The sequence below is a fragment of the Bos taurus genome, chromosome 18 (genome assembly GCF_002263795.3).
Source record: "Bos taurus isolate L1 Dominette 01449 registration number 42190680 breed Hereford chromosome 18, ARS-UCD2.0, whole genome shotgun sequence".
NCBI lineage: Eukaryota > Metazoa > Chordata > Mammalia > Artiodactyla > Bovidae > Bos > Bos taurus.
In genome coordinates this window covers 55,535,642-55,558,388 of record NC_037345.1, presented here as the reverse complement: position 1 = coordinate 55,558,388, position 22,747 = coordinate 55,535,642, and the positions used below count along the sequence as shown (strand labels likewise).

General features: G+C 52.8%; 3 protein-coding genes across 3 annotated transcripts in view; 2 read left to right on the top strand and 1 right to left on the bottom strand.

The window, feature by feature from the left end:
• Positions 1-30: 30 nt before the first annotated feature.
• GYS1 (glycogen synthase 1) lies at positions 31-16,692 on the top strand. Its single transcript, NM_001101299.2, has 16 exons — positions 31-337; positions 1,811-1,992; positions 4,198-4,389; positions 5,566-5,751; positions 5,994-6,138; positions 7,099-7,216; positions 7,516-7,636; positions 7,927-8,033; positions 10,104-10,163; positions 10,254-10,332; positions 11,885-11,998; positions 12,319-12,445; positions 14,063-14,158; positions 14,349-14,512; positions 14,953-15,033; positions 15,213-16,692. Exons 1-16 carry the CDS (start codon positions 220-222, stop codon positions 15,531-15,533), a joined length of 2,211 nt encoding a protein of 736 aa, NP_001094769.1. The 5' UTR covers positions 31-219; the 3' UTR covers positions 15,534-16,692.
• A 1,329-nt stretch (positions 16,693-18,021) lies between these two features.
• Positions 18,022-19,920, bottom strand: FTL (ferritin light chain). The gene is made up of 4 exons (NM_174792.4): positions 19,565-19,920; positions 19,252-19,398; positions 18,499-18,624; positions 18,022-18,328 (listed from the first exon to the last, which is right to left on the bottom strand). Exons 1-4 carry the CDS (start codon positions 19,664-19,666, stop codon positions 18,176-18,178), a joined length of 528 nt encoding a protein of 175 aa, NP_777217.1. The 5' UTR covers positions 19,667-19,920; the 3' UTR covers positions 18,022-18,175.
• TULP2 (TUB like protein 2) overlaps positions 19,273-22,747 on the top strand; it is a 60,399-nt gene continuing 56,924 nt past the window's right edge. Inside the window, exon 1 of the mRNA XM_059876543.1 lies at positions 19,273-19,425. The gene's annotated coding sequence lies outside the window, so the exon portion shown is untranslated. The remainder of the gene's footprint in view (positions 19,426-22,747) is intronic.

Sequence of the window (22,747 nt, the reverse complement as noted above, 5' to 3'; positions counted from 1 at the left end):
CACTGCAGGAGCCCCAGGGGGCTCAGTGACGCTGCGGCCGCTTGCAGCCCGGGTCTGACCGCTCCGGGCGGGGGTGCGGTCGTGCAATAGGAAGCCGAGGGCGGTGCGAGCTTCCCGTCGGGCACCAGCTACCTGGCCCGGCGCCCTGCCCAGTGCATTCCTTCGACACCTCTAGGGCCCCCACCGGTGGCCCCCGGGAGCCCTCTAACCGCGTCGGCCATGCCTCTAAACCGCACTTTGTCCATGTCCTCCCTGCCAGGACTGGAGGACTGGGAGGATGAATTCGACCTGGAGAACACAGTGCTCTTCGAGGTGGCCTGGGAGGTGGCCAACAAGGGTGAGCAAATCGGGCAGAGGGAGCCGGACGAGAAGAGCAGGCGGGGATGGGGGCCCGGAATATTGAGTAACAGCGAACGAGGCTGCATGGCATGATTCTGGGTCCTGGGCAAGGAGCCTGTGACTCCTGTGCCCTTGGAGAGGGGCTGGAGTTTGTCTCCTGGGCCCTGGAGGGAGGGGATGAGTCGCATAAGATGAAAGGAGCCTGGAAACCCAGGTCCTGGGTCCTAGGGGAGAGGGAGTTAAAATGAAAAAGACCAGAGACTTGGGTCCTCGATAGGGAAGGAGATGCGGGGGAGGGGAGGAGGTTTTGGCACTTCAGAAGTGTGGCCCTAGGTGGGGAAGGATCTTGGGATGTAACTCCGGATTTGAAAGAGAGCCCACTTGGAGATGGGATGCACGAATCGTGGTGGGAGAATTTGGGGAACTGGTCATTTGAGAGTAAATATGTGAGGAGGCTGGAGACCCTAATTCTTAGCTCCTAGGGTGAGAGAGCTTTGGGGCCTGGATGGCAGGGTTCTGAGTGCCTGAGCTCCGGATTCGGAGGAGTAGAGGAGCCTCTTCAGACACATGAGCGCTGGATTGGGGGAAGACTGGGAAGTCCTAAGTTGGTCAGGGGTTGGGCCCTGGGATGGGAGTGGCTGGGGGTCTGGATTTCTGGGTCCCAGGCTCCAAAGCACCTGATGTTCTGGTTTGGAGAAGGCTGGGGCTGGAAACCCAGGAGCGATGCATCCTAGTGCCACAGAAGGAAGGAAGCTGGGATTTTGCATTACTGAGTTTGGGGAGAGAAAAGAGGGCAGGGGGTGGTGGGGCTGCGGGTGTCTGCAAACACGGAGCCATGGATCGCCAGGGTCCAGGCTCCAGGGGGTAAGGAGTCTGGAGGCCCAGACTCCTGGGTCTGGAATGGAGTCACGGGCGGGGCAGGGCCATGAGTGCCTGTGTCCCCCTGTGGGGAGAGAGAACTGGGGAACTGGTCGTCAGAGTCCCTGCTGGGTGAGAGATGACAGCTCTGGCTTCTTAGGGATGACTGTGGGAACCTAAATGAGGCCATGAAGAGGGATTCTCCCTTATTGTGTCCTGGAGCCTGACTCGGAATTTAAACCCAGCTCCCTTAAGCTGGCAATTCAAGAACTTGGGCCCTGGTAACCCTTGTCAGCTTCTGTCCTCCTCGGCCCCAGCCCCTAATTCTGTCACACCTGGGAGCCAAGGCCCCCAGTCTCTTCTCTTAGACTCAGAAGTCCAGCCTGAACCCTCTTCTCCCTCCAAGTCCTGACCCCAGCCCCCTCCTCCCATCGACCCAGGAGTACCATCCATCAACCCCCTCTCCCCTCCTCCCTCTGACCCTGAAGTGTGGGCTCCCAGTTCCCTCTTCCTCTGAGCCAGAGGTCCATGGCTCCTGCGCCCCCGCGCCCCTCCCAGGCCCCAGGTCTGTGGACCTCAGCTGGGGCCTGTTCTCATGTACCTGGGCCCGCAGTGGGCGGGATCTACACAGTGCTGCAGACGAAGGCAAAGGTGACGGGGGACGAGTGGGGTGACAACTACTACCTGGTGGGACCGTACACGGAGCAGGGCGTGAGGACCCAGGTGGAGCTGCTGGAACCCCCGACCCCGGCCCTGAAGAGGACGCTGGACTCCATGAACAGCAAGGGCTGCAAGGTGGGGCATGGCCCGGCCGAGCGCGGGGTGGGGGCAGCGGAAGGAGGAAGAGCAGGGGGTGGGCAGCCCCAGGGAGACAGGGAGGCCCGCACAGAAACTCAGGATGGCCCAGTACTTTCCCAGGCAGACATAGAGGAGGTAAGATTGACAGACACTCAGAGAGATCCAGGACTCTGCGAAGTGAGTGGGTGAACCCCCAGCTCTAGGACATTGGTGAATGAACACAGAGAGCAGGTACAAGACAGACTGAAAGGCGGTCCTAAGAGGAAGAGGCCAAGATCCTCAGATGCAGAGAGGAAAAGAGCTAGATGGACAGATAAAACCTGCTGGGTGTGGGGTGGGGGTGAGGCAGGAGGTCGGAGCAGTTGTTCTGGAGCCTGAAGTTCAAATTCACCGGCTCTGGGGACTTTCCTGGCAGTCCAGTGGTTAAGACTTTGCCTTCCAATGCAGGAGGTTGTGGGTTTGATCCCTGGTCAGGAAGCTAAGATCTCACATCCTTGGTTGCCAAAGAAACAAAACATAAAACATAAACAATGTTGTAACAAATTCACTAAAGACTTTAAAAATAGTTCACAGACACAAAAAATTCCCCTTCTCTGCTTCCTCCTGTGTGACCTTGACTGATGAACTTGCTGATAGCATCCACCGTAGAGATTTCTTGGGAGGATGAAATAGCTCATAAAAAGTCTTCAACCCAGGTCCTGGCATGCAGTTCGCACTGTCTGTGAGCTATTATCTTCGTGGTTATTATTATCACATCATTATTACTTAAAACAGCTTGCAGAGGGAGGTGGGCAGGTAGACAAACGAGATAGCCGATGGAGACATGCTGAGTGTCCCCAAAAGTGACGGTTGCCCAGGGATTAGAGCAACAGGGAAATAGAGTCTAGATAGGGAAGAGAGGTAGCCTGATGTTTTAGAGAGAAGGGTCTAGAAGGAGAGAGGAAGCTGGGTAACTGAGGAAGAGAGGCAGGCAGACCCAGGGGACAGAATTTCAGATGGGCAGAGTTGGGAATTAAAAAGAGGAGGGGAGGGGGGATAAATAACAAAGAGGAGGGCGAGAGTGCCAGGCACCTAGTGAGGACTGAGGATGAGAACAGAGGTTAGGCCTGAAGGCAACAGGGCTGAGGCATAGACAGGTTGGGTTCTGGGAGGGAGAGGTACATGCTTGCCTTCATTCATTCACGGCCTCTGGTTTGGGACGGGGTCTGGAGTCCAATCAGGAGGGGCTGTGTCCCTAAGGAACCCTAGGGCGGCCCAGTCCCTCCCCCAGGGCAGCTGCTGTCCACGTGCTGGGGGCCTAAGAATAGCCCCCCCAGCCAAAGGGCAGACAACAGCTGGGAGGGGGAGGGGCATCAGGGAAAAGCCTCATTGGGAGGAGTAGGGTGGCTCAGCCGGATGGAGGTGTGGCAGCAGGCCCAGAAGCTGGGCCACAGGAATCTGGAGGAAGCCGACAGATCAGAGAAACATGGCAGGGGGCAGAAATCCAACCTGGAGGCTTAGAAACTCCGCAGTGGTAGCCCCCAGGGTGTGGAAAGTGGGCGGGCAGTATTAGAAAGCAGGCTGCAGAGTGTAAGATGGGCTGGGAGCAGGGGAAAGAGGAAGCAGGTGAGGTATATGGTGAAAGAATCAGAAACAAGGCAGCAAGGGGTAAAAGCAGCAGCCAGTGAGCCTCAGAAAGGAAAGCTGATGGGAGAAAGCCGCTTGATGACTGGTGGGAGAAATGTGGCAGTGGACATAGAAACAAGGCAGCGGGTTGGAGAAATGATTAGCAGGGCAGTACGGGACTCAGAGGCAGGACATGAGCAGTGTAGGTTATAAGTAGTGAAGGGCGACAGCTGTTATAGCAACTAAGCAAGGGGGACTTTCCCACTCAGGGGGCACAAGTTCAATCCCTGATCAGGATCTAAGATCACACATGCTGTGTGGTGTGGCAAAAATAAACAAAAATTTTGAAAAGAAAGAAATGAAGCAAGGAATGGGGAGAGATGCCACAGCCGAGATGAGAAAAGATTGTGGGAGGAATAACTAACAGCAAACGGAGGAATAAGGCCACGGGTGAAAAATTAGCAGCAGATAAAGAAAAAGAAGGTAGAAGAACCCAGGCTGTGAGCCTGGACGTCTGCCTGGGGATGGAAGACACACAGATGCTGTGACCAGAGGCAGGTGGCCAAAACCCTAAGCCTTCCTGTGTTCCCTCTGCAGGTGTACTTCGGGCGCTGGCTGATTGAGGGGGGCCCCCTGGTGGTGCTCCTCGATGTGGGGGCCTCAGCCTGGGCCCTGGAGCGCTGGAAGGGGGAGCTATGGGACACATGCAACATCGGGGTGCCCTGGTACGACCGGGAGGCCAACGACGCCGTCCTTTTTGGCTTCCTCACCACCTGGTTCCTGGGTGAGGTAGGCCCCACTGTCAGCGCCTCTGTCACTCCTTTTGACCCCAGGTCCCAAATTACAACGGCCATCAGCCCCTGGCCAGAGGGTTGCCAGGTGGTTGGAGGATTGTTGGTGTCTCTTCTGCCCAAGCATTCTGGGAATTGTAGTCCTTTAATCCAGGGATTAGATCTAATCTTTGGGAACATGGACATCCAGGGGCCTAGATTGTTCTTTCTTCAGAGAGCCAGTCTCAACTCCAGATCATCCACTCCAGTCTTCCAAATATGGAAATTCCAAGCTCCTAGCTCTAGAGGAGGCTGGCTTGACGGGAAGGCTCACCCTAGGGAATTCTGGGAGTTGTAATTCTCTCATCCTATATTGGGCTGCTGCTGCTGCTGCTAAGTCACTTCAGTCGTGTCCGACTCTGTGCGACCCCATAGACGGCAGCTCACCAGGCTCCCCCGTCCCTGGGATTCTCCAGGCAAGAACACTGGAGTGGGTTGCCATTTCCTTCTCCAATGCATGAAAGTGAAAAGTGAAAGTGAAGTCGCTCAGTCGTGTCTGACTCTTAGCAACCATATGGACAACAGCCTACCAGGCTCCTCTGTCCATGGGATTTTCCAGGCAAGAGTACTGGAGTGGGGTGCCATCGCCTTCTCCATATATTGGGCTAGACTTGGCTTTCAGATGGGGCCCCGGATGTTTAGGAATCCCCAGCCTATCTGAGAACCAGGAATCCTGTTACTGACCCTCTTCTAGGTTTTAAAAGACTCAAGATGCTTTTCTTTCCCCACACCTTGGGACAAACAGTTTATAAACTGGCTGCTTCTAGGGCATCCTGGGAGTTGTCCTTCAGCAAGTGTTCAGTACAGGTCTACTCTTGACTGGCATAAAGGGTCTCCAAGAATTGTGTTCATGACCTGGGGAAAACTTTGGTCTTTCCAATCACCCCCGCTGGGACTTAGAAGGTTGGTCAAAAAAACAACTCCCATCAGCCTCTGGGGATGAGGTCAGGTAGTCCAGTGGCTTCAAGGATTGAGAGATCCTTGTCTGATGGGGATTACAGTAGGTCACCACCTACTCTGTGCAGTAGTGGGGGTAGATTTACCGCTCTCCTGCTTCCTCATCTACGTGGGGGATCACTGGTTGTCTTCACAAAATACATGGAGACACAGCGGCCCTGTCTCTATTGCCCCACAGTTCCTGGCCCAGAGCGAGGAGAAACCACACGTGGTCGCACACTTCCACGAGTGGTTGGCAGGTGTCGGGCTCTGCCTGTGCCGCGCCCGGCGGCTGCCCGTGGCTACCATCTTCACCACCCACGCCACGCTGCTGGGGCGATACCTGTGTGCTGGGGCTGTGGACTTCTACAACAACCTGGAGAATGTGAGCTGGGGATGTGGCAAATGGGGGTTGCCAATGTTACAAGACAGCCCAAAGCTGTCTTCAAAGCCCAAGGGGATCAAGTTCTCTCTTCTCCTGGGACCCAGGAGTCCAAATCCCCAGTCCTCTCCACCCTCAGACCCAGGAGTCCAGCTTTCAGCCCCCGTCTCACCCAAGACACTGCAGACTGGACCTTCTATCTTTCCCCAGTCCTTCTAACCTGATCGCCCTTTCTGCCTGCCCAGTTCAACGTGGACAAAGAAGCAGGTGAGAGGCAAATCTATCACCGCTACTGCATGGAGCGGGCCGCAGCCCACTGCGCTCATGTCTTCACTACTGTGTCCCAGATTACCGCCATTGAGGCTCAGCACCTACTCAAAAGGAAACCAGGTAGGAAACAGGCTGGGGACCGTAGACGTAAACGAGGTAGTCTGTGCCAAAGCCTGTACCAACCTTTTTTTTTTTTTTTTTTGCTGTAAAGAGCAGAGAACTACAACTCCCAGAAGGCCATAAGTTGCTGGCCTGAATATGAGGCTGCCTGACTGTATACCCTAGAGACTAATGGGAGGTGTAGTTTCTTTAATTTCAGAATGGTAAAATTCTTTTACTGACTAATATAGATATTGGTCTTACAAAGAGGAAGGAAGTTCCTTGCATTTTATTTTTGAGAAAAGCAGTGTTAGAACCAATTATTCTTTCCAAACTAGAGCATCTATTGTCGATGGGTGCAAGGCCTTTGGCTGGACAGCTCCTTATATTCCTGGAATTTTATCCCAGCAGCTGGTGGGGGTTATAGTTTTTCAATGATACAGTTTAATTTCTATGACAATAGCAAACAGTTGGGGCCATAAAAGAGGCTTGAAGGTAGAGAAACAGGATGGGGACATTGATTCATTCCCCCAGCTCAGGGTGCTGCTGCTGCTGCTAAATCGTTCAGTCGTGTCCGACTCTGTGTGATCCCATAGACGGCAGCCCACCAGGCTCCCCCGTCCCTGGGATTCTCCAGGCAAGAACACTGGAGTGGGTTGCCATCTCCTTCTCCAAAGTGTAGGGGAAACAAAAGAACTACAACTCCCAGAAGCCTTGATGCTGATCTGTTCCCTGTTTAGTTAGCCATTCACAGGGGCTGATGGGAATTGTGGTTAGGCTTCTGAAATAAGCAAGCAATATTGGGCAAGAAGGTGTCTGAGTGGTAGGGCAATTGGGTCACTGCAGGAACTCACAGAGGAGCTATCGAAACAAAAACATTGTGAAAGGAAAGGGGTCTTTCCTTCATTTATTCATTCAGCCACATTGATCTGAATGAAGAAATGAAGAAATGAAATGTGGGACCTTCTCCCCCAATCCCAGATATCGTGACCCCCAATGGACTGAATGTGAAGAAATTCTCTGCCATGCATGAGTTCCAGAACCTCCATGCTCAGAGCAAGGCTCGAATCCAGGAGTTTGTGCGGGGCCATTTTTATGGGTATGTAGGCCAGATACTTAGGTCTCGAGAGAGGAGGGGGTTGGGAGCCCAGACTCCTGGGATCAATAGAGGGGAGAGCTGAGGGCTCAGTCTCTTGAGTTCTTGAGCACCAGCACAATGGCTGAGTATTTAAGGAAATCCCTGTCTAAGGAGAAAAGAACCACAGTTCCCATGATGAGTTCCCATGATGCCTCTGTCCTAAGATGTTCTTTGCCCCAGTGGCTTCTGGGGTTTGTAGTTTTGAGGCTGGGGTGAGTGGGTGAGGGTCTTGGCTTCACCCTGGGTTGTGGCTTCTTTAGGCACCTAGACTTCAACTTGGACAAGACCTTGTACTTCTTTATCGCCGGCCGCTATGAGTTCTCCAACAAGGGGGCTGACGTCTTCCTGGAGGCCTTGGCCCGGCTCAACTATCTGCTCAGAGTAAGGCCTGGGCTGCAAGGGGTCAAAGAGAAGGAGAATGGAGACCTGGGGAGGTGGGGGCAGGGAAACCTATGTATAAAATGGGAGTGTAGGGACGACTCAGAAAGAAGATCAGAGTCCCAGTGGGGACGGTAGCTCTGTCCTATATTCTTGACAGGAAGGGACATGGCAGGGTCCTAGTGGTCTTGGGGGGTGAAAATGGGTGGGTGGTCTCAGCCTTCTCCCATGTGATGCTCACTCACACACACATACACACACACACACAAGGCCCTCCCTTTCCTCTGCCCCAGGTGAATGGCAGTGAGCAGACGGTGGTCGCCTTCTTCATCATGCCGGCTCGGACCAACAATTTCAACGTGGAAACCCTTAAGGGCCAGGCCGTGCGCAAGCAGCTTTGGTCAGCAGTCCTTGGCCCAGCATTTCCTGCGGCTCCCACTCCCATCTGTGTGCTTTGGGTCCCCCGTTTCTCCCGGAGTCTCAGTTTTGTCATCTGTAACATGATCAACCCATCCCCGACCTGATTCCTAGCAAAGTCACTGGCTTCAGATGTGTCCGGCCCCGGGGCATACGAAATTGCAGTCACAGGCAGGGTGAATGTGACTGCAGGACCAGGGCTCTGATATCCAACCAGCGAGTTCAGCTCACGCCCCTGTCCCACGCTGGCTTTGTAACCTGAGGCCAGCCACTCAGCCTCTCAAGCCTTTCTCTCTTCCTTCCTTTTCTTGGCTGTGCTGGGTCTTCATTGCTCTGCATGGGCTTTCTCTAGTTGTGACGAGCAGGGGTTACTCTCTAGTTTCAGTGCGTGGGCTCAGTAGTTATAGAGCTCGGGCTTAGTTGCTCCATGGGATGTGGAATCTTCCTGGACCAGGGATTGAATCCGTGTCCCCTGCATTGTGTCATATACGGTCGTGGAAGTAAAAGTCACTCAGTCATATCCGACTCTTTGCGACCCCATGGACTATACAGTCCATGGAATTCTCCAGGCCAAAATACTGGAGTGGGTAGCCTTTCCCTTCTCCAGGGGATCTTCCTGACTCAGGAATTGAACCTGGGTCTCCTGCATTGCAGGCAGATTCGTTACCCACTGAGCTATCAGGGAAGCTCTCTTTTTTCTTTTAATATTTATTATTTATTTGACTGCCCTGAGTCTTAGTTGCAGCACATGGGATCTTTCGCATGTGAACTCTTAGTTGCACAAGCCTGTTTCTTTTTCTTTTTTTAATTACTTATTTTATTTTTGGCTGCACCTGGGTCTTTGTTGCTGCACATGGGCTTTCTCTAGTCATGTTGAGCTGGGGCTACTCTTGAGCTGCAGTGTGCAGGCATGTCATTGCAGTGGCTTCTCTTGTTGCAGAGCACGGGCTCTGGGGTGCACAGGCCTCAGTAGTTGTGGCTCGCAGGCTCTAGAGTGTGGTGTCAGTCGTTGTGCACAGGTTAGTTGCCTGGGGCATGTGGGATCTTCCTAGACCAGGGATTGAACCTGTGTCCCCTGCATTGGCACGGGGATTCTTAACCACTGGACCATCAGGGAAGTCCAAGCCTCAGTTTCTTCAGCTGTAAAACCCACTCACTAGCCATTGGCTGGCTATTCCTTGAGCTCCTACTGTGTGCCAGGTGCTGTTCCAGGCATTGGGAACACAGTTGTGAACCAGAAAGGTAAAATCCCTGCCCTCATTGAGTTCACGTTCTAGAAAGTTCTATAGAAAGTGCTCTGGCCAAAAAAAAAAAAAAGGCAGGACTGGGATATGAGATGGGGTTGTCGTGATAGGTCACAGTGAGAAAGTACCAGCAAGTAGAGACCAAGAGAGGAAATGAGGGAGAGAGCATTGTGCATATCTGGGGAACAGCATTTCAGGCAGAGGGAACAGCAAGTGCAAAGGCCCTGGAGCATGTTTGAGAAACAGCAAGGAAGCCAATGGGGATGGAGCAGAATGCCCTAGGGAGATGGGGTAGAAAATGAAGCCAGAGCTCTGAGAGGACCATGAACAGAGGAATGTCAATGACATTGTAGGGTGGCACTTGGGTAGCTTTACTTGTGTCCATACATTTTCCCCTCTCAGAACGTAATTTTCCCTTTTAATAAAATGGGGCTTAGGATCGCTAGCACAAATCCTAATAATAGCTGACATTTCTGGAAGGTTCACTGTGTGCCAGGCACTGTGCATTTTTTGTCATGACCTCATTGAATTCGCACTGCAAACCTTTGAGGTTGCTTCTATTTTTATCCCCATCTGACAGATGAGTCACCGAAGTCAGAGAGGGAAGCCCATCTGTCCCTGGCCACACAGCTGATGCAAGGCACAAGGAAACCAAGCCTTCTAGGACCTAATACCCCGAGTCCCCATCCTCCAGCCCAGAAATCCCCAGGGCTTCTCTCTGCTCAGACCTCAACTTCCCAGCTGCCCCAGAAGCCTAACAATGAATGGCAGCTGGTCTCTATGTAATGTTGTCGCTCTGCTTCCTCCAGGGATACGGCCAACACAGTGAAGGAAAAGTTTGGGAGGAAGCTTTACGAATCCTTGCTGGTGTGAGTGCCCTGCCCTCAGCCCTGCATCCTCCTGGGCTCTAAACCCTCTCGTCACCCATGCCCAGATGCATCCCCCTGCTCGCCTTACAGGGGGAGCCTCCCAGACATGAACAAGATGCTGGACAAGGAGGACTTCACTATGATGAAGAGAGCTATCTTTGCCACACAGGTATGGTTTGAACTCCCGAGTCAAGAGATGGCGATTCCCAGAAGCAGCCCCTGAGGCAGACTGCCATGTTAGCTCTGACCCCAGAGATGGCTGGGAGTTCAGCTTTATCGCCAAGCCCTTATTCCAGGAATCAATTTTGAAGTCAGAAGGGTGTGAGCTGACTGGTATATTTTCAATTCCCAGAAGCCTTTAGGGTAGCCTGCTTTCCCACAGCTTATTCTGCCACAGAGGCTGCTGGGAGTTGTAATTCCTTTGAGTCCTTGGGGACTCCATGAACAAAAGGTAGAAGGGACCGTAGACTAAAGTCAATAATGAAAGTGTTAGTTGTTCAGTTGTGTCAGGCTCTGTTCAGTTTACTGCAAAAGGAGAACTACAACTCCCTGCTGACTTTGGGCTTTGCTGCATGCTACCTCTACCTCTTCCCCCAGAGGCTGCTGGGAGTGGTAGTTTTGTTGGTCCTCTGGGGGTAGACTGGGGTCAGCTGAAACACTCCTTGAAGAACACTGAAAATTCTCAGCAGTTGGTGTTTCTTCTCCCACTGGTTGTTTCTAAGTTCCCAGATAGCCTTGGGAGTTGTAGCTTCTTTACATACCTGGGGTTAATTAGAGGGATGGGAAACCTTAGAGCCGATCGGCAGCCACAGAATGAGAACTACAACTCCCAGCAGCCCCTGGGGGCTTTTTGCTACCTTGACTCTCCCTGCCCCCAGAGACTTCTGGGAATTAGAGTTCTTTTCTTCTCTGGAGTCATGGGTTTTTGGTATCTGTGGTCAGTGTTGGTGATCCATTACCTGGGGAATGGAAACCAAGACAGCCAAGTTGCTCAAATAAGGTGTGACCTGTTTTTGGCCAAACTAAAATTTCCAAAAGTTCCTTAGGCAGTTGGCCTCACTGAGGATGTTTCTGCCATGAGGCTGCTGGGAGTTGTAGTTTCCTGGGCTCCTGGAGTCAGTAAACTGAGGAGGAGTAGATATTTTAATGAGAGGAATGATGGGACAGCTGCAAAGAACTATACATCCCAGCAGTCTCTGGGACTGCTATTGCACTAGCTCTGTCTTCCTCTAGTGACTCGTGGGAACTGTGGTTTCTTTTGAGAGTGGGCTTTTGAGGGTGGAGGTGGAGAGGAGATCCAGGATTTTCATAAGAAAACTGTAACTCCCAGCAAGCAGCCCCTGAAAGGCACAGTCTCTGCACCCATCAATTGCTGGGAGTTACAATCCATTTGGGTTTCTTTGGTGACAGCCCAGAGTACAGAACAAGTTTAGCTACAATTCCCTGTATTCTGTGAGGCATGTTAACCCTGGCTCTGCCTCAAAGACAGCTGAAGATTATAGTTTCTTTTCAGCTCATGGTGGTTAAAAGGAAATGAAAACCTTTACAGATAGAGCCAAGTAGGAAATCTACAACTCCTGGTAATCTCCTGGGTTTGTTGCTCCACAACCTGGTGAGAATTGTGGTCCCCTTAGATCCCCAGGATCAGCATGGCTCATGGGGAAGGAGGGAGCCCTCTGGGCCCTTGCCTGACCCCACACCCCAACTTGTGGCCCCTACAGCGGCAATCTTTCCCTCCTGTGTGCACCCACAATATGCTGGATGACTCCTCAGACCCCATCTTGACAACCATCCGCCGAATCGGCCTCTTTAATAGTAGTGCTGACAGAGTCAAGGTGAGTGCACTGGCCAGGGTGGGGTTGAGCAAAGTCGGGGGGAGTGGTTTAGGAGGAAGGGGTGTGATATGAGGGATGGAGCCTGGCCCTCATGTTCCCAATCTACCCTAGTTTATGAAAGGACTGCAGTGTTTAGAAAGAACCTTTGCTTCTGAGGCAGACAGCCTTGGATTCCTATCTTTGTCCTGACACTGACTTGTGTGGGTTTGGTCAAGTCTTGCATCCTCTCTGAGCCACCCAGAGAGCACCCTGGGAGCTCCCTCCACCCAGGGAGGAGCTAAATAGGGTGCTCAGGTTGAGCCCTTGTTTTTCGCTGCCAGGTGATTTTTCACCCGGAGTTCCTGTCTTCTACGAGCCCTCTGCTCCCTGTGGACTATGAGGAATTTGTCCGTGGCTGCCACCTTGGGGTCTTCCCCTCCTACTATGAGCCTTGGGGCTACACACCAGGTGAGTTCAGCATCTGGCATGATCCTGAGCCAAGGGACTCGCCCTCCCTGAGCTCCAAGCTCCACCCTTGCGAAAGAGGAACAATGGGAACAGTCTGTTCATGTGTTTCTGTGACACAGCAGCTCATGTGATGAGTAACTAGAGGGCTGATGTCAGAGTTCACACGTGATTTCTCTGTTTGCTACTGTTTGGTTTCCGCAAACAGCAACAGCTTAAATGCACAGTTTGCTAACAATCCAGCTACTTTCCTATGTTTTTAAGGGTAAATAAATACCACATTTGCTGTAGTATTTCTTCAGTGATGAGTAATTTGACAGATCTTTTAAACAGTACTTGTGTGATGATTAGGAAACTTGCCAGTTTCGTTTTCATCCACGGTTAGAACGATGTGACCAGCCCCAACCCTATTTTTCCCATGGTGATGGTGGTTTAGTCACTAAGTTGTGTCCGACTCTTTGCGACTCCATGGACTGTAGCCTGCCAGGATCCTCTGTCCGTGGGATTCCCCAGGCAAGAATACTTCAGTGGGTTGCCATTTCCTTCTTCAGGAGATCTTCCCGACTAAGGAATTGAACCCAGGTCTCCTCCATTGCAGGCAGATTCTTTAGCCACTGAGCTAGAAGTGCTACCTCTAGCCTCTATTTTTTTTTTTTTTAATAAGCCTTGTCATATGTAGTGCCTACTTTTGCAGCTTACAGATATTTTTAGAAACACATAGGAAGTATAATAAACTCCTTGAAGCATTTCTCAGCATTATTTTAAGGTAGTAAATGAGGTATAGAAGGTGCTCTGCACACAGGGTTAGTAATAATGAGAGATCTTATCTTACCTCCTATCAAAACAGACTATGGGGACTTCTGTGGTGGTCCAGTGATTGAGGTTCCTGGCTCCCTATGCAGGGGGCATGGGCTCCATCTCTGGTTGGGGAACTAAGATCCCACATTCCACACAGTGTGGCCAAAAAAAAAAAGCAAAACAAACAAACAACAACAACAACAAAACAGACTATGAAGTTATGAAAACCAAAACAGTGTAACCTGGCACAGCAAAGTATCTTACAAGTTTTAAGGATTCGTTAAAATGGTCGACACTGGCCCAGAGTACCGGGCTCAATAAATTAGCATCTTTATTGCCCAATTATAGACTTTTTCTTACCCTGAGCCCTTGGACAAGTGAATTCCCTTTTCTGGACCTCTTAGCGTCTCCTCTAAGAAACAGGGACTATCACTCGTGGGCTAATGCACAGCTTGATTTTTTTGGCTTCTGATTTACTCAGCACAGCGCCCGGCACTTATTAAAGGCTCCAGTAGAGGGCGCCACTGAAGCTTTTATTGGGATTTAAGAGTTGACTCATTGGAAAAGACTCTGATGCTGGGAGGGATTGGGGGCAGGAGGAGAAGCGGACGACAGAGGATGAGATGGCTGGATGGCATCACTGACTCGATGGACGTGAGTCTGAGTGAACTCTGGGAGTTGGTGATGGACAGGGACGCCTGGCGTGCTGCAATTCATGGGGTCGCAAAGAGTCGGACACGACTGAGCGACTGATTTGATCTGATCTGAAGACAATACTGTAAAGACGGAAAGTAAGCAGACCTTTCTCACACCTTCCCGCAGCTGAATGCACGGTAATGGGTATCCCCAGTGTCTCCACCAACCTCTCCGGATTCGGCTGCTTCATGGAGGAACACATCGCAGACCCCTCAGCTTACGGTCAGCGTCCGGACTGAGAGCCGAAATATTTGAATCCTGGGAAAGAGGGGCGTGGACTCTTGGGCCACTAAAAGGAGGGAGTGGACTCCTTAGTCCCAGTGGGAGGGAGGCCTCCTGGTGCTCGCAGAGTCCCAGAGAGAATGAAGGTTTTCAGTCTGTTCTCTGAGACCCCCCGTCCTGGCCCCGACAGGTATCTACATTCTGGACCGGCGATTCCGCAGTCTGGATGATTCCTGCTCGCAGCTCACCTCCTTCCTCTACAGTTTCTGCCAGCAGAGCCGAAGGCAGCGCATTATCCAGCGGAACCGAACGGAGCGCCTCTCTGACCTTCTGGACTGGAAATACCTAGGCCGGGTATAACTCCCCTCCCTGTCCTCTGCCGGTGAATCAGTCACTTCCGGCTCTGGGTGTCTGATTCCCCAAGCCTCGAAAGCTGACACAAAGGGCACGCTCTCTTTTTTGTAACGCTTGCTGTCCCTTTAAGAAACTATCATCCAGAAGATACCTGGGTTGGAAGTTCTCTATTTGCATAAGGGTGTGGCCAAAGATGTACCTGATTGGAGAATCCCGACCCTCTTAGTGGGTGTGGCTCAGAGTCTGTCCATTCACAGCCTTGCTTATCTACATAAGGGGTGGAGCCTCGGTCGTGATTGGCCTAGAGGTTAAATGGAAATCACCGTGGCGTGTGCTGATCTGATTGAAGGTGTAGCCAGGACTCGCCCCGCCGCCAAATCTCGGGGGCGGGGTCTGCTCCTGCCCCCTGATGCCCACCCCACTTCTTTTCCTCCAACAAGTACTACATGTCAGCGCGCCACATGGCGCTGGCCAAGGCCTTTCCAGAATACTTCACCTACGAGCCTCACGAGGCTGACGCGGTAAGTGGATCCGGAGGTCCCTCTGGTGGGCCAGGAGCTAGAAAGGGGGTTGGGGGGGTGAGGTGGGGTGTCCCTCCTGGAATCGCAAGGCCTCGTTGCGACTGGGACGTTGGACGCCCAGGCTGGCTCTAGGGGGCCTCTGCTCACTCTGCGGTTTGTGGCCACACCTCCGTACACAGACCCAGGGCTACCGCTACCCACGGCCAGCCTCAGTGCCACCATCACCCTCGCTGTCGCGACACTCCAGCCCGCACCAGAGCGAGGATGAGGAGGAACCCCGGGACTTACCACCTGATGAAGATGACGAGCGCTACGACGAGGACGAGGAGGCCGCCAAGGACCGGCGCAACATCCGCGCCCCCGAGTGGCCACGCCGCGCCTCCTGCACCTCTTCCACCGGGAGCAAGCGTGGGTCTGTGGACACAGCGCCCTCCAGCTCAGTCAGCACCCCCAGCGAACCCCTTAGCCCCGCCAGCTCCCTGGGCGAGGAACGCAACTAAATCCCCAACCCCACACTATCCCTTCCCGCCCCCCGCCCCGCCAACCCTGCCTCCCTTATCCAGAGAATGGATGTGGAATGGCGCTGTCTCAAAACTTCACTCCAGATCTTCAACCCTCTGTGGGGTCCACAACCCCGCCTCCTCCGCCATACACTCCAGCCCCTCTAGCCCCGCTCTTGGAATCCCCAACACTCCAGTATCCACAACACTGTGCCTTTATTGTGCCCTGGAGTTCCCCCCCGGGCCGTCCCAGAGGCCAGGGATCTGCCATTGCCCTGCCGTGGTGCCAGAGGTTTTCAGAAACCTGCTCTGTTGCCTTTTATGCTGGGGCTCCTAGAATCCCTTGCGCTTACTAATTCTACAGCATACAGAGTCTGCCACGTGCAGGCCTGGCCAGGACGCCACTGAGCACTAGAAACCATGTGCCGTCTCTGCTAGTGAGACAATCAAGTCCAGAGCTGGCGCCCTTTCAGGGACTTAACTGAGTGCAGGTTCTCTATTTCAGCTCCAGAACTCGAGCTCCAGGCCAGTGCAGTCCTGTTTACTCTGAGGGAGCCCTCCCTGGGGTGTCCAACTCTGCCTGGAGGATCCCTCCACCCCAACTCCCTTCTTCCTCTGCACTTTGGCCAAGCAAGTGGGGGCAGAACCACTTGGCTTCTCATTCCTACTGGAGAACACTGTCTTGGTCTAGATGCCTTTCTGGCCTTTTCTGGACCAGACCCTACTCCTCCTTCCCTGAATCTGAATTCCCCCATATCTCTAGACTCCTGTGGCTTCCAGGGAATCCCTCTGTTGAGGACAACTGGCTGTCTTCTCCTGCACCCTCCCCCAAACAACCCTCAACTGCTAGACCCACCATGAAACCACTGGGTTCTGGGTCCCAGCTGCTGATTCTAGAACCCCGCCTCTGTGCTGCATCCTGGTCCCATCCCCTAGATCTAGAACTCAGCCCACTGGATTCTAGAACCTCCATATTTACCTCACCTCGAGGCTCTTCCATCCCCAAGCTGTGCCCTGTCCCCAGCTTTGGTGAAAGAGAGGGGCCCCTTATGTGTGCTGTGTTGTGTCTGCTGCACTTGGTTTGCAGTTGGGAGCGGAAGGCAGAAGGGGTGTGATTGAAGTGTGTCCAGAGATGAAAAAATACATATATATTTAAGAATCTCAGGTCTATTCTGATGTGAGGGCTTGGTGGACCTGAATCCTGGCCCCGCCCTCCTCTTTACTCCTATTCCTCCCCCTGCCCAAGGCTGGGTCCCTGTTCCCTTGTCTCACTCTGCTGTCTTAGAGATTTGGCTTGCCATTGGATTCCACTGTTATTTCAAAGGCACCTCTTGTTTTAGACTCAACTTTTAAGTGCCAAAGTTGGCTCAAGCTCTTTGGCAGAAAGGGGCTGTCACTGGAAAAAGGGCCTGTAGGGTAGCCATGAACCATATGTGGCTATTTAAATTCCTCAGTAGCACTAGTCATATGCAAGGGTGGCCACATGTGGCCCATGGCTACCCTATTGGATAGCACAGATAGAGTACATTTCCATCATTGCAAAAAGTTCTGTTGGACAACACTAGTTCAGACCATGTTTCTACTAGGGACTCTGGCCTCTGCACTTTGGCCTTACTGTCCCCTGGATGGCTATTTGTGGAAAAAAACTTTCAGTTCTAGTCTTCCCTAGGCTACATGTGCATCTCCAAACCAATCGCTTTTCAGGGGAGTAGAAAGATCTGGTTGTTTGAATTTGGACGTGTTATCTTCCTTCTGTTAGCCACTATTTGTACCAGAAACCAGAAGTCCCCTCCCCCACCAGCAGAAAGGGCATGGTGCTTGTCTACCAAAAACAGGATGGGGGTAGGAGGTCAGTTTTTGTCCCCATTCCCCCCCCACCCCGCCCCCGCTTGGACTTAGCAGCTGCCTGCTAAGGCATCTTCAAGCTTCTTTTCCCATTTGGGCAATTTCATAGTGCTGAGCCCTGAACCCTGGCTCAGTACCTGTTTCACATGATGTGGTCTCAGCTGTTCAGACCCACGGGCCGGATTCTACCTATTATGTGCCTTGAGTTCCACACAAGCAGCCGTTGGAGGTCAGATCTGGGTGTGCATTGTGATTACCATGGGTAATTTACACAGTAATTCTCAAGTCACCCACTAAAGGAGCTGGCAATTTTAATACTGAACCTCCCAGAATTGAGCCAGACAGTAACTTTCGGAGCTCAGCAAGTGCCTGGCAACATAACTCATCTGAACCAGTTTCTAGTTACTAATTAACAGCTGTCTGCTTCCAGTTACCAACCCCAGGTTTTACCAAACTCTCCCTGGAATCTGGGCTCTACCCTTTTACGAAGGGCAGTTAACAGCCTGGCGAAGCAGAGAACCTACTACTACAACACCCCACAGGTGTTATGTCTTAGACTCCTTTCTCCCTGCCAGCCCAGTCCAACCAGCTTTATGAAGAGACCCCACCTTTTCCCCACCATGATACACACACAAAACCAGGATATGCTGCAAAAAGCTTTATTGTTTCCATATGGTCCAAGGCTTGAGAGAGGGCTCCAGGGTGTTAAAAAAAGCTGCCTAGTAGCTGCAGAGAGGGGCTTCAGGCAGCCCTGATGTTAGGTGGGTTCTTCAATGGCCACTGGTCTCCAGAAGCTCCTAGTCGTGCTTGAGGGTGAGCCTTTCGAAGAGATACTCGCCCAACCCAGCCTGGGGACCAGCCAGCCTGCGGAGGTTGGTCAGATGGTCACCCATCTTCTTGATGAGTTTCACTTCCTCATCTAGGAAGTGGTTCTCCAGGAAGTCACAGATCTAAGGAACAGAAGAGAAAATGTTGCCACTTACAGATCTAATAATGGGACAGATCGGGCAGGGAGGCTCAGAAGAAAATCTGCTCATTCAAATGGTCAGTGCTTAGTTGGAATGTAAGTATCATTCTGGGTAAGGTCTTAGGATGGGCAGATGTGAAAGGAGATACTTACGTGGGGGTCTCCGCGGGCAGAAGCCAGGCCATGCAGATCCAACAGGGCTTGATTCAGGTTCTTCTCTACGAGAAGGGCGGCCTCCATAGCGTCCTGGGTTTTACCCCACTCATCTTGAGATGGCTTCTATACCGAAAACAGAAACGGCTCAGTACTAGCCACTCTGCAGCTGCTAAGTCGCTTCAGTTCTGTCCGACTCTGTGCGACCCCAGAGATGGCAGCCCACCAGGCTCCCCCGTCCCTGGGATTCTCCAGGCAAGAACATTGGAGTGGGTTGCCATTTCCTCCTCCAATGCATGAAAGTGAAAAGTGAAGTCGCTCAGCCGTGTCTGACTCTTAGCGACCCCATGGACTGCAGCCTACCAGGCTCCTCCGTCCATGGGATTTTCCAGGCAAGAGTACTGGAGTGGGGTGCCATTGCCTTCTCCGACTAGCCACTCTAGAAAGGACTAAAAACTGATTTTCCAGTAGTTGCTAGAGTAAAGGGTTTAGCCAGAAAAAAAACTCGAAGAGCGTGTATATTTCATCCTCAGTATCCTACAAACTACACGTCCCAAGACACCACACGCTGCGTCCTGGACCGCCGCGTCTTGGGTGAACGGCTGCGCCTCCATTTCCAGCCATAACAAATAACCCACACAAGACTGAACTCAGTCTCCCAAGAGCCTATGCAGTACCCAAACCGCTACAATCAAGGGGTCTCTCGCGCAGGGATTCTTGGGAGATGTAGTCCGCTGCCCACACACTATTTACCTGCACGTCCAGGAAGAGGGCGCGGCCGCCACGCTGGTTTTGCAGTTTCAAGAGACGCTCCGCGCCCTCGCGCTTCTCCTTGGCCAATTCGCGAAAAAAGTGACCCACACCCTCCAGGGCCACATCGTCGCGGTCGAAATAGAAGCCCTGCAGGAAGAGATGGCGGGAACAATGGTAAGCAGGAGGCGAGGCCAGGCAACCGGACTCTGCCTTCTGACTATCGAAGGGGACAAAGAAGGCCAGCGCGTGCGCAGAGGGCCTGAGGTGCGCAGCTGAGGGAAACTTGGGCTGGGGGCGTCTTGGGGAACCTCACCAGAGAGAGGTAGGTGTAGGAGGCCCGCAGTTGCATGTTAACCAGGCGGTTGACGGCGGCCTCCACCTCGGTAGAATAATTCTGACGAATCTGGGAGCTCATGATTGGTCGGTAATAATAAGGAGTTAAAAAATGGTGGCTGGTCCCGGTGATCGCGGACAGCTGAGTGGCTGACTCCGAAGGTTGCGACTGGAAAAAAGGTTGGAGGGTGGTCGGAGGCTGGAGCAAGGGGCGTCCCTGGGTCTGTTCCGTCCAAGCACTGTTGAAGCAAGAGACAGATCCGCGGGGCCGCCGAGCGCACTTCAAAAGCCTGTGGACAAGGCGGCTTCTTTTATAGCGCGCGGGCCCTCGGAAGTGGGGCGGTCAGGGAGAGCGGTCGGCCAATCTGCAGTGGCGGGAGGCGGGACCTAGTGCCCGGGAGTGACCAATCAGGAGCAGATGGGGCTTCCAGCTCCCCGCCCCGAGGTGGGAAAGTCACGCGCCTGTACCAGGAGGGAGTTGTGAAATGGAAATGGGGGGCTGGGGGTTTTCGCAATATTCAAAGGCTTTGGGGCTAATTCTGGGAAGCCAAGGGATTCTGGAGGGGTCTCGCTGATAGGTGAACGATTAATGAGGACACTGGGAGCTCTGCAAACTAATGATCCCTGGGTCCCCCGGGGTCTCTCAGGAAAGTAAGCTGGATTCTGGCGTTGTGTCAGAGCATGGACGTTACTGGAACCCCGGGGGTTCTTTAGAGGTGTGGAAACCTCCAGAAGACTGGAAATTGCTCTGGGAGATAAGAGGGTCCCCGGAGCAGTGAGAAGTTTGGAAAACTGTGAGATGATATTTCTGGAACCCCAAGGACCTGGAGCCTTGGGGTTCAAAAGTCGGGGGAAGTTTCTGCAGCTTTAGAGTTCAGTGGAAGTCCATATTTTTGTGGAAACTTCCTGGGGAAGATCTTTAGACCCTGGAGGTGATCTGCAAGATTAAGAAAACAGCTATAGAGCCCTGGGGTTCAGCCCCATAGTGGGGAGGGGGGAAATGTTTCTGAAAGTCTTGTAAGGGCTTTTTAAAGAGGTTAGGAGTCTTGGAGAATCCTTTGGAGCCCTAGGAAGATAAGTCTGGGCCACTTGGAATACCTAGGGGCTATTTTATGAGCCTCTCTTTTTTTTTTCTGGGAACTGAGTTTGGGAGGGGGTGAACCGGAACTTGGGGGGGGGGGTCTCTCTGAGACTGGATTTCCTGAAGATTATTTTGAAGGCAGCCAGAAACTGAGAATTCGTTTTTGGCTCTGAAGTAACCTCTCTGAAGTTGTCCCAGTCTTGCCTGACACATTCTTCAAGATCACAGAGAAGCCCTGGTTCCTGAGTAAACAAGAAGGGCCTGGGGACCTGTGGATGGATGTCTGTCTGCAACCAATGGACGTTCTTAACGTGTATCTGGGCCAGGCTGGTGCCTGTGTGGCAGATCTGGTTCACAACAGGACTCTGTCCTCAAGGAGCTCCCCATTTTTGGGGGGAAAGGAGAAACAAAGACAAGAATTTGACCCTCTGTAAGTGCCCTAATGGAGGCAGCTGGCGGGCTGGGGCAGAAAGCTGAGGCTGCAGGGGTGTTGGGGGCAGAGGTCAGGGCCCCTCCTTGCAGAGAAGTTTCTCCAAGCATCTTGGGCAGGGTACCACCTGATCAGGGGGAGGCCAGTCAGGCTGGTATCTGGGGTCCTCAAGGGGTGTCTTGGCCCAGAGCCAGACTAGTAGCCGTGCTGAGTCATGCTGAACTCAGCTCCGGAAGGGGCTCTGGGAGGGGGGCGGGAGGCGGGTGAGGCCCGCTCACTGACCTCATCTCCTGGGGGGTGTACTGCAGTCTGGCTGGGACCCGGGGAACTGGGCCTAGCTGGGCCCCAAGTCTGACCGCCTCCCGCAAGGTGCTGCCCTGAGTGTGCTTTGTCTCTTGAGTCTTACTGTCTTTTTAGTTCCCTTGATGGTTTCCCTGGGCTCCTCCTGCCTGTGTCCATATTGTCCCCTCTCTCTGGGCGGTGACTCAGTCTCCCCTTACAGCTACTTTTTCAGACCTCCATGTCTCCCCTCTCTGGGTGTCTCCGGGGAAAGCCTGTGGGGGAGGGGCAGTTGCCCCAGGCACACAGTCACAATGGGGCCTGAGTTATTCATTCACCAAATTGCATACCTCAGCCCAAAGACCTTTAGCCTCGGCCTAGAGGAGCAGTGACCTGGAAAGTGCTCTCAGGTGGAGGGAGAGGAAGGGTGTGATAAAGGTGATCTGAAGCTGGACTGTTGGATCGGGGGATGAGGAAAGACTGGAGACCCAGGGAGACAGGGACAGAGAGACAGGGAGGTCAGAGAAAGGCAAAGACAGAGGGGAACAGAGAGCCAGAGAGATGACAACCAACTCTGACTATCTCAGTGACCTTGCTACTGCCAAGTCACTTCAGTCATGTTCGACTCTGTGCGACCCCATAGACGGAAGCCCACCAGGCTCCCCTGTCCCTGGGATTCTCCAGGCAACAACACTGGAGTGGGTTGCCATTTCTTTCTCCAATGCATGAAAGTGGAAAGTGAAAGTGAAGTCACTCAGTCGTGTCCGACTCTTAGCGACCCCATGGACTGCAGCCCACCAGGCTCCTCGGTCCATGGGATTTTCCAGGCAAGAGTACTGGAGTGGGGTGCCATTGCCTTCTCCGTTCAGTGACCTTAGTAATCCCCTTTTCAGATTCCCCTTCTTTTTAAGAATTTTCTTCGTTTATTGTTGGCTGTGCTGGGTCTCCCTGGCTGCATATGGGCTTTCTCTAGCTGCGGCAAGTCGGGGCTACTCTCTAGTTGCGTGCGGGCTTCTCATTGGGGTAACTTCTCTTGTTGTGGAGAACGGGCTCTAGAGAGCGGGTTTGAGTAGTTGTGGCTCATGAGTTTAGTTGCCTCGTGGCATGTGAAATCTTCCCAGAGCAGGGATCGAACCCATGTTCCCTGCATTGACTGGTGGAGTCTTAACCACTGGACCACCGGGGAAGTCCTTTTAAAAGAAAAATAATTGCTTGGCGGCACCAGGTCTTAGTTGAGGACACAGGATCTTTGTTTCAGCAGAGGGATCTTTTAGTTTGGGATCTATTAATAGTTCCCTGATCAAGGATTGAACCTAGGCCCCCTGTATTGGGGGCACAGGGTCTTAGCCACTGGCCGGCCAGTGGCTCTTCTG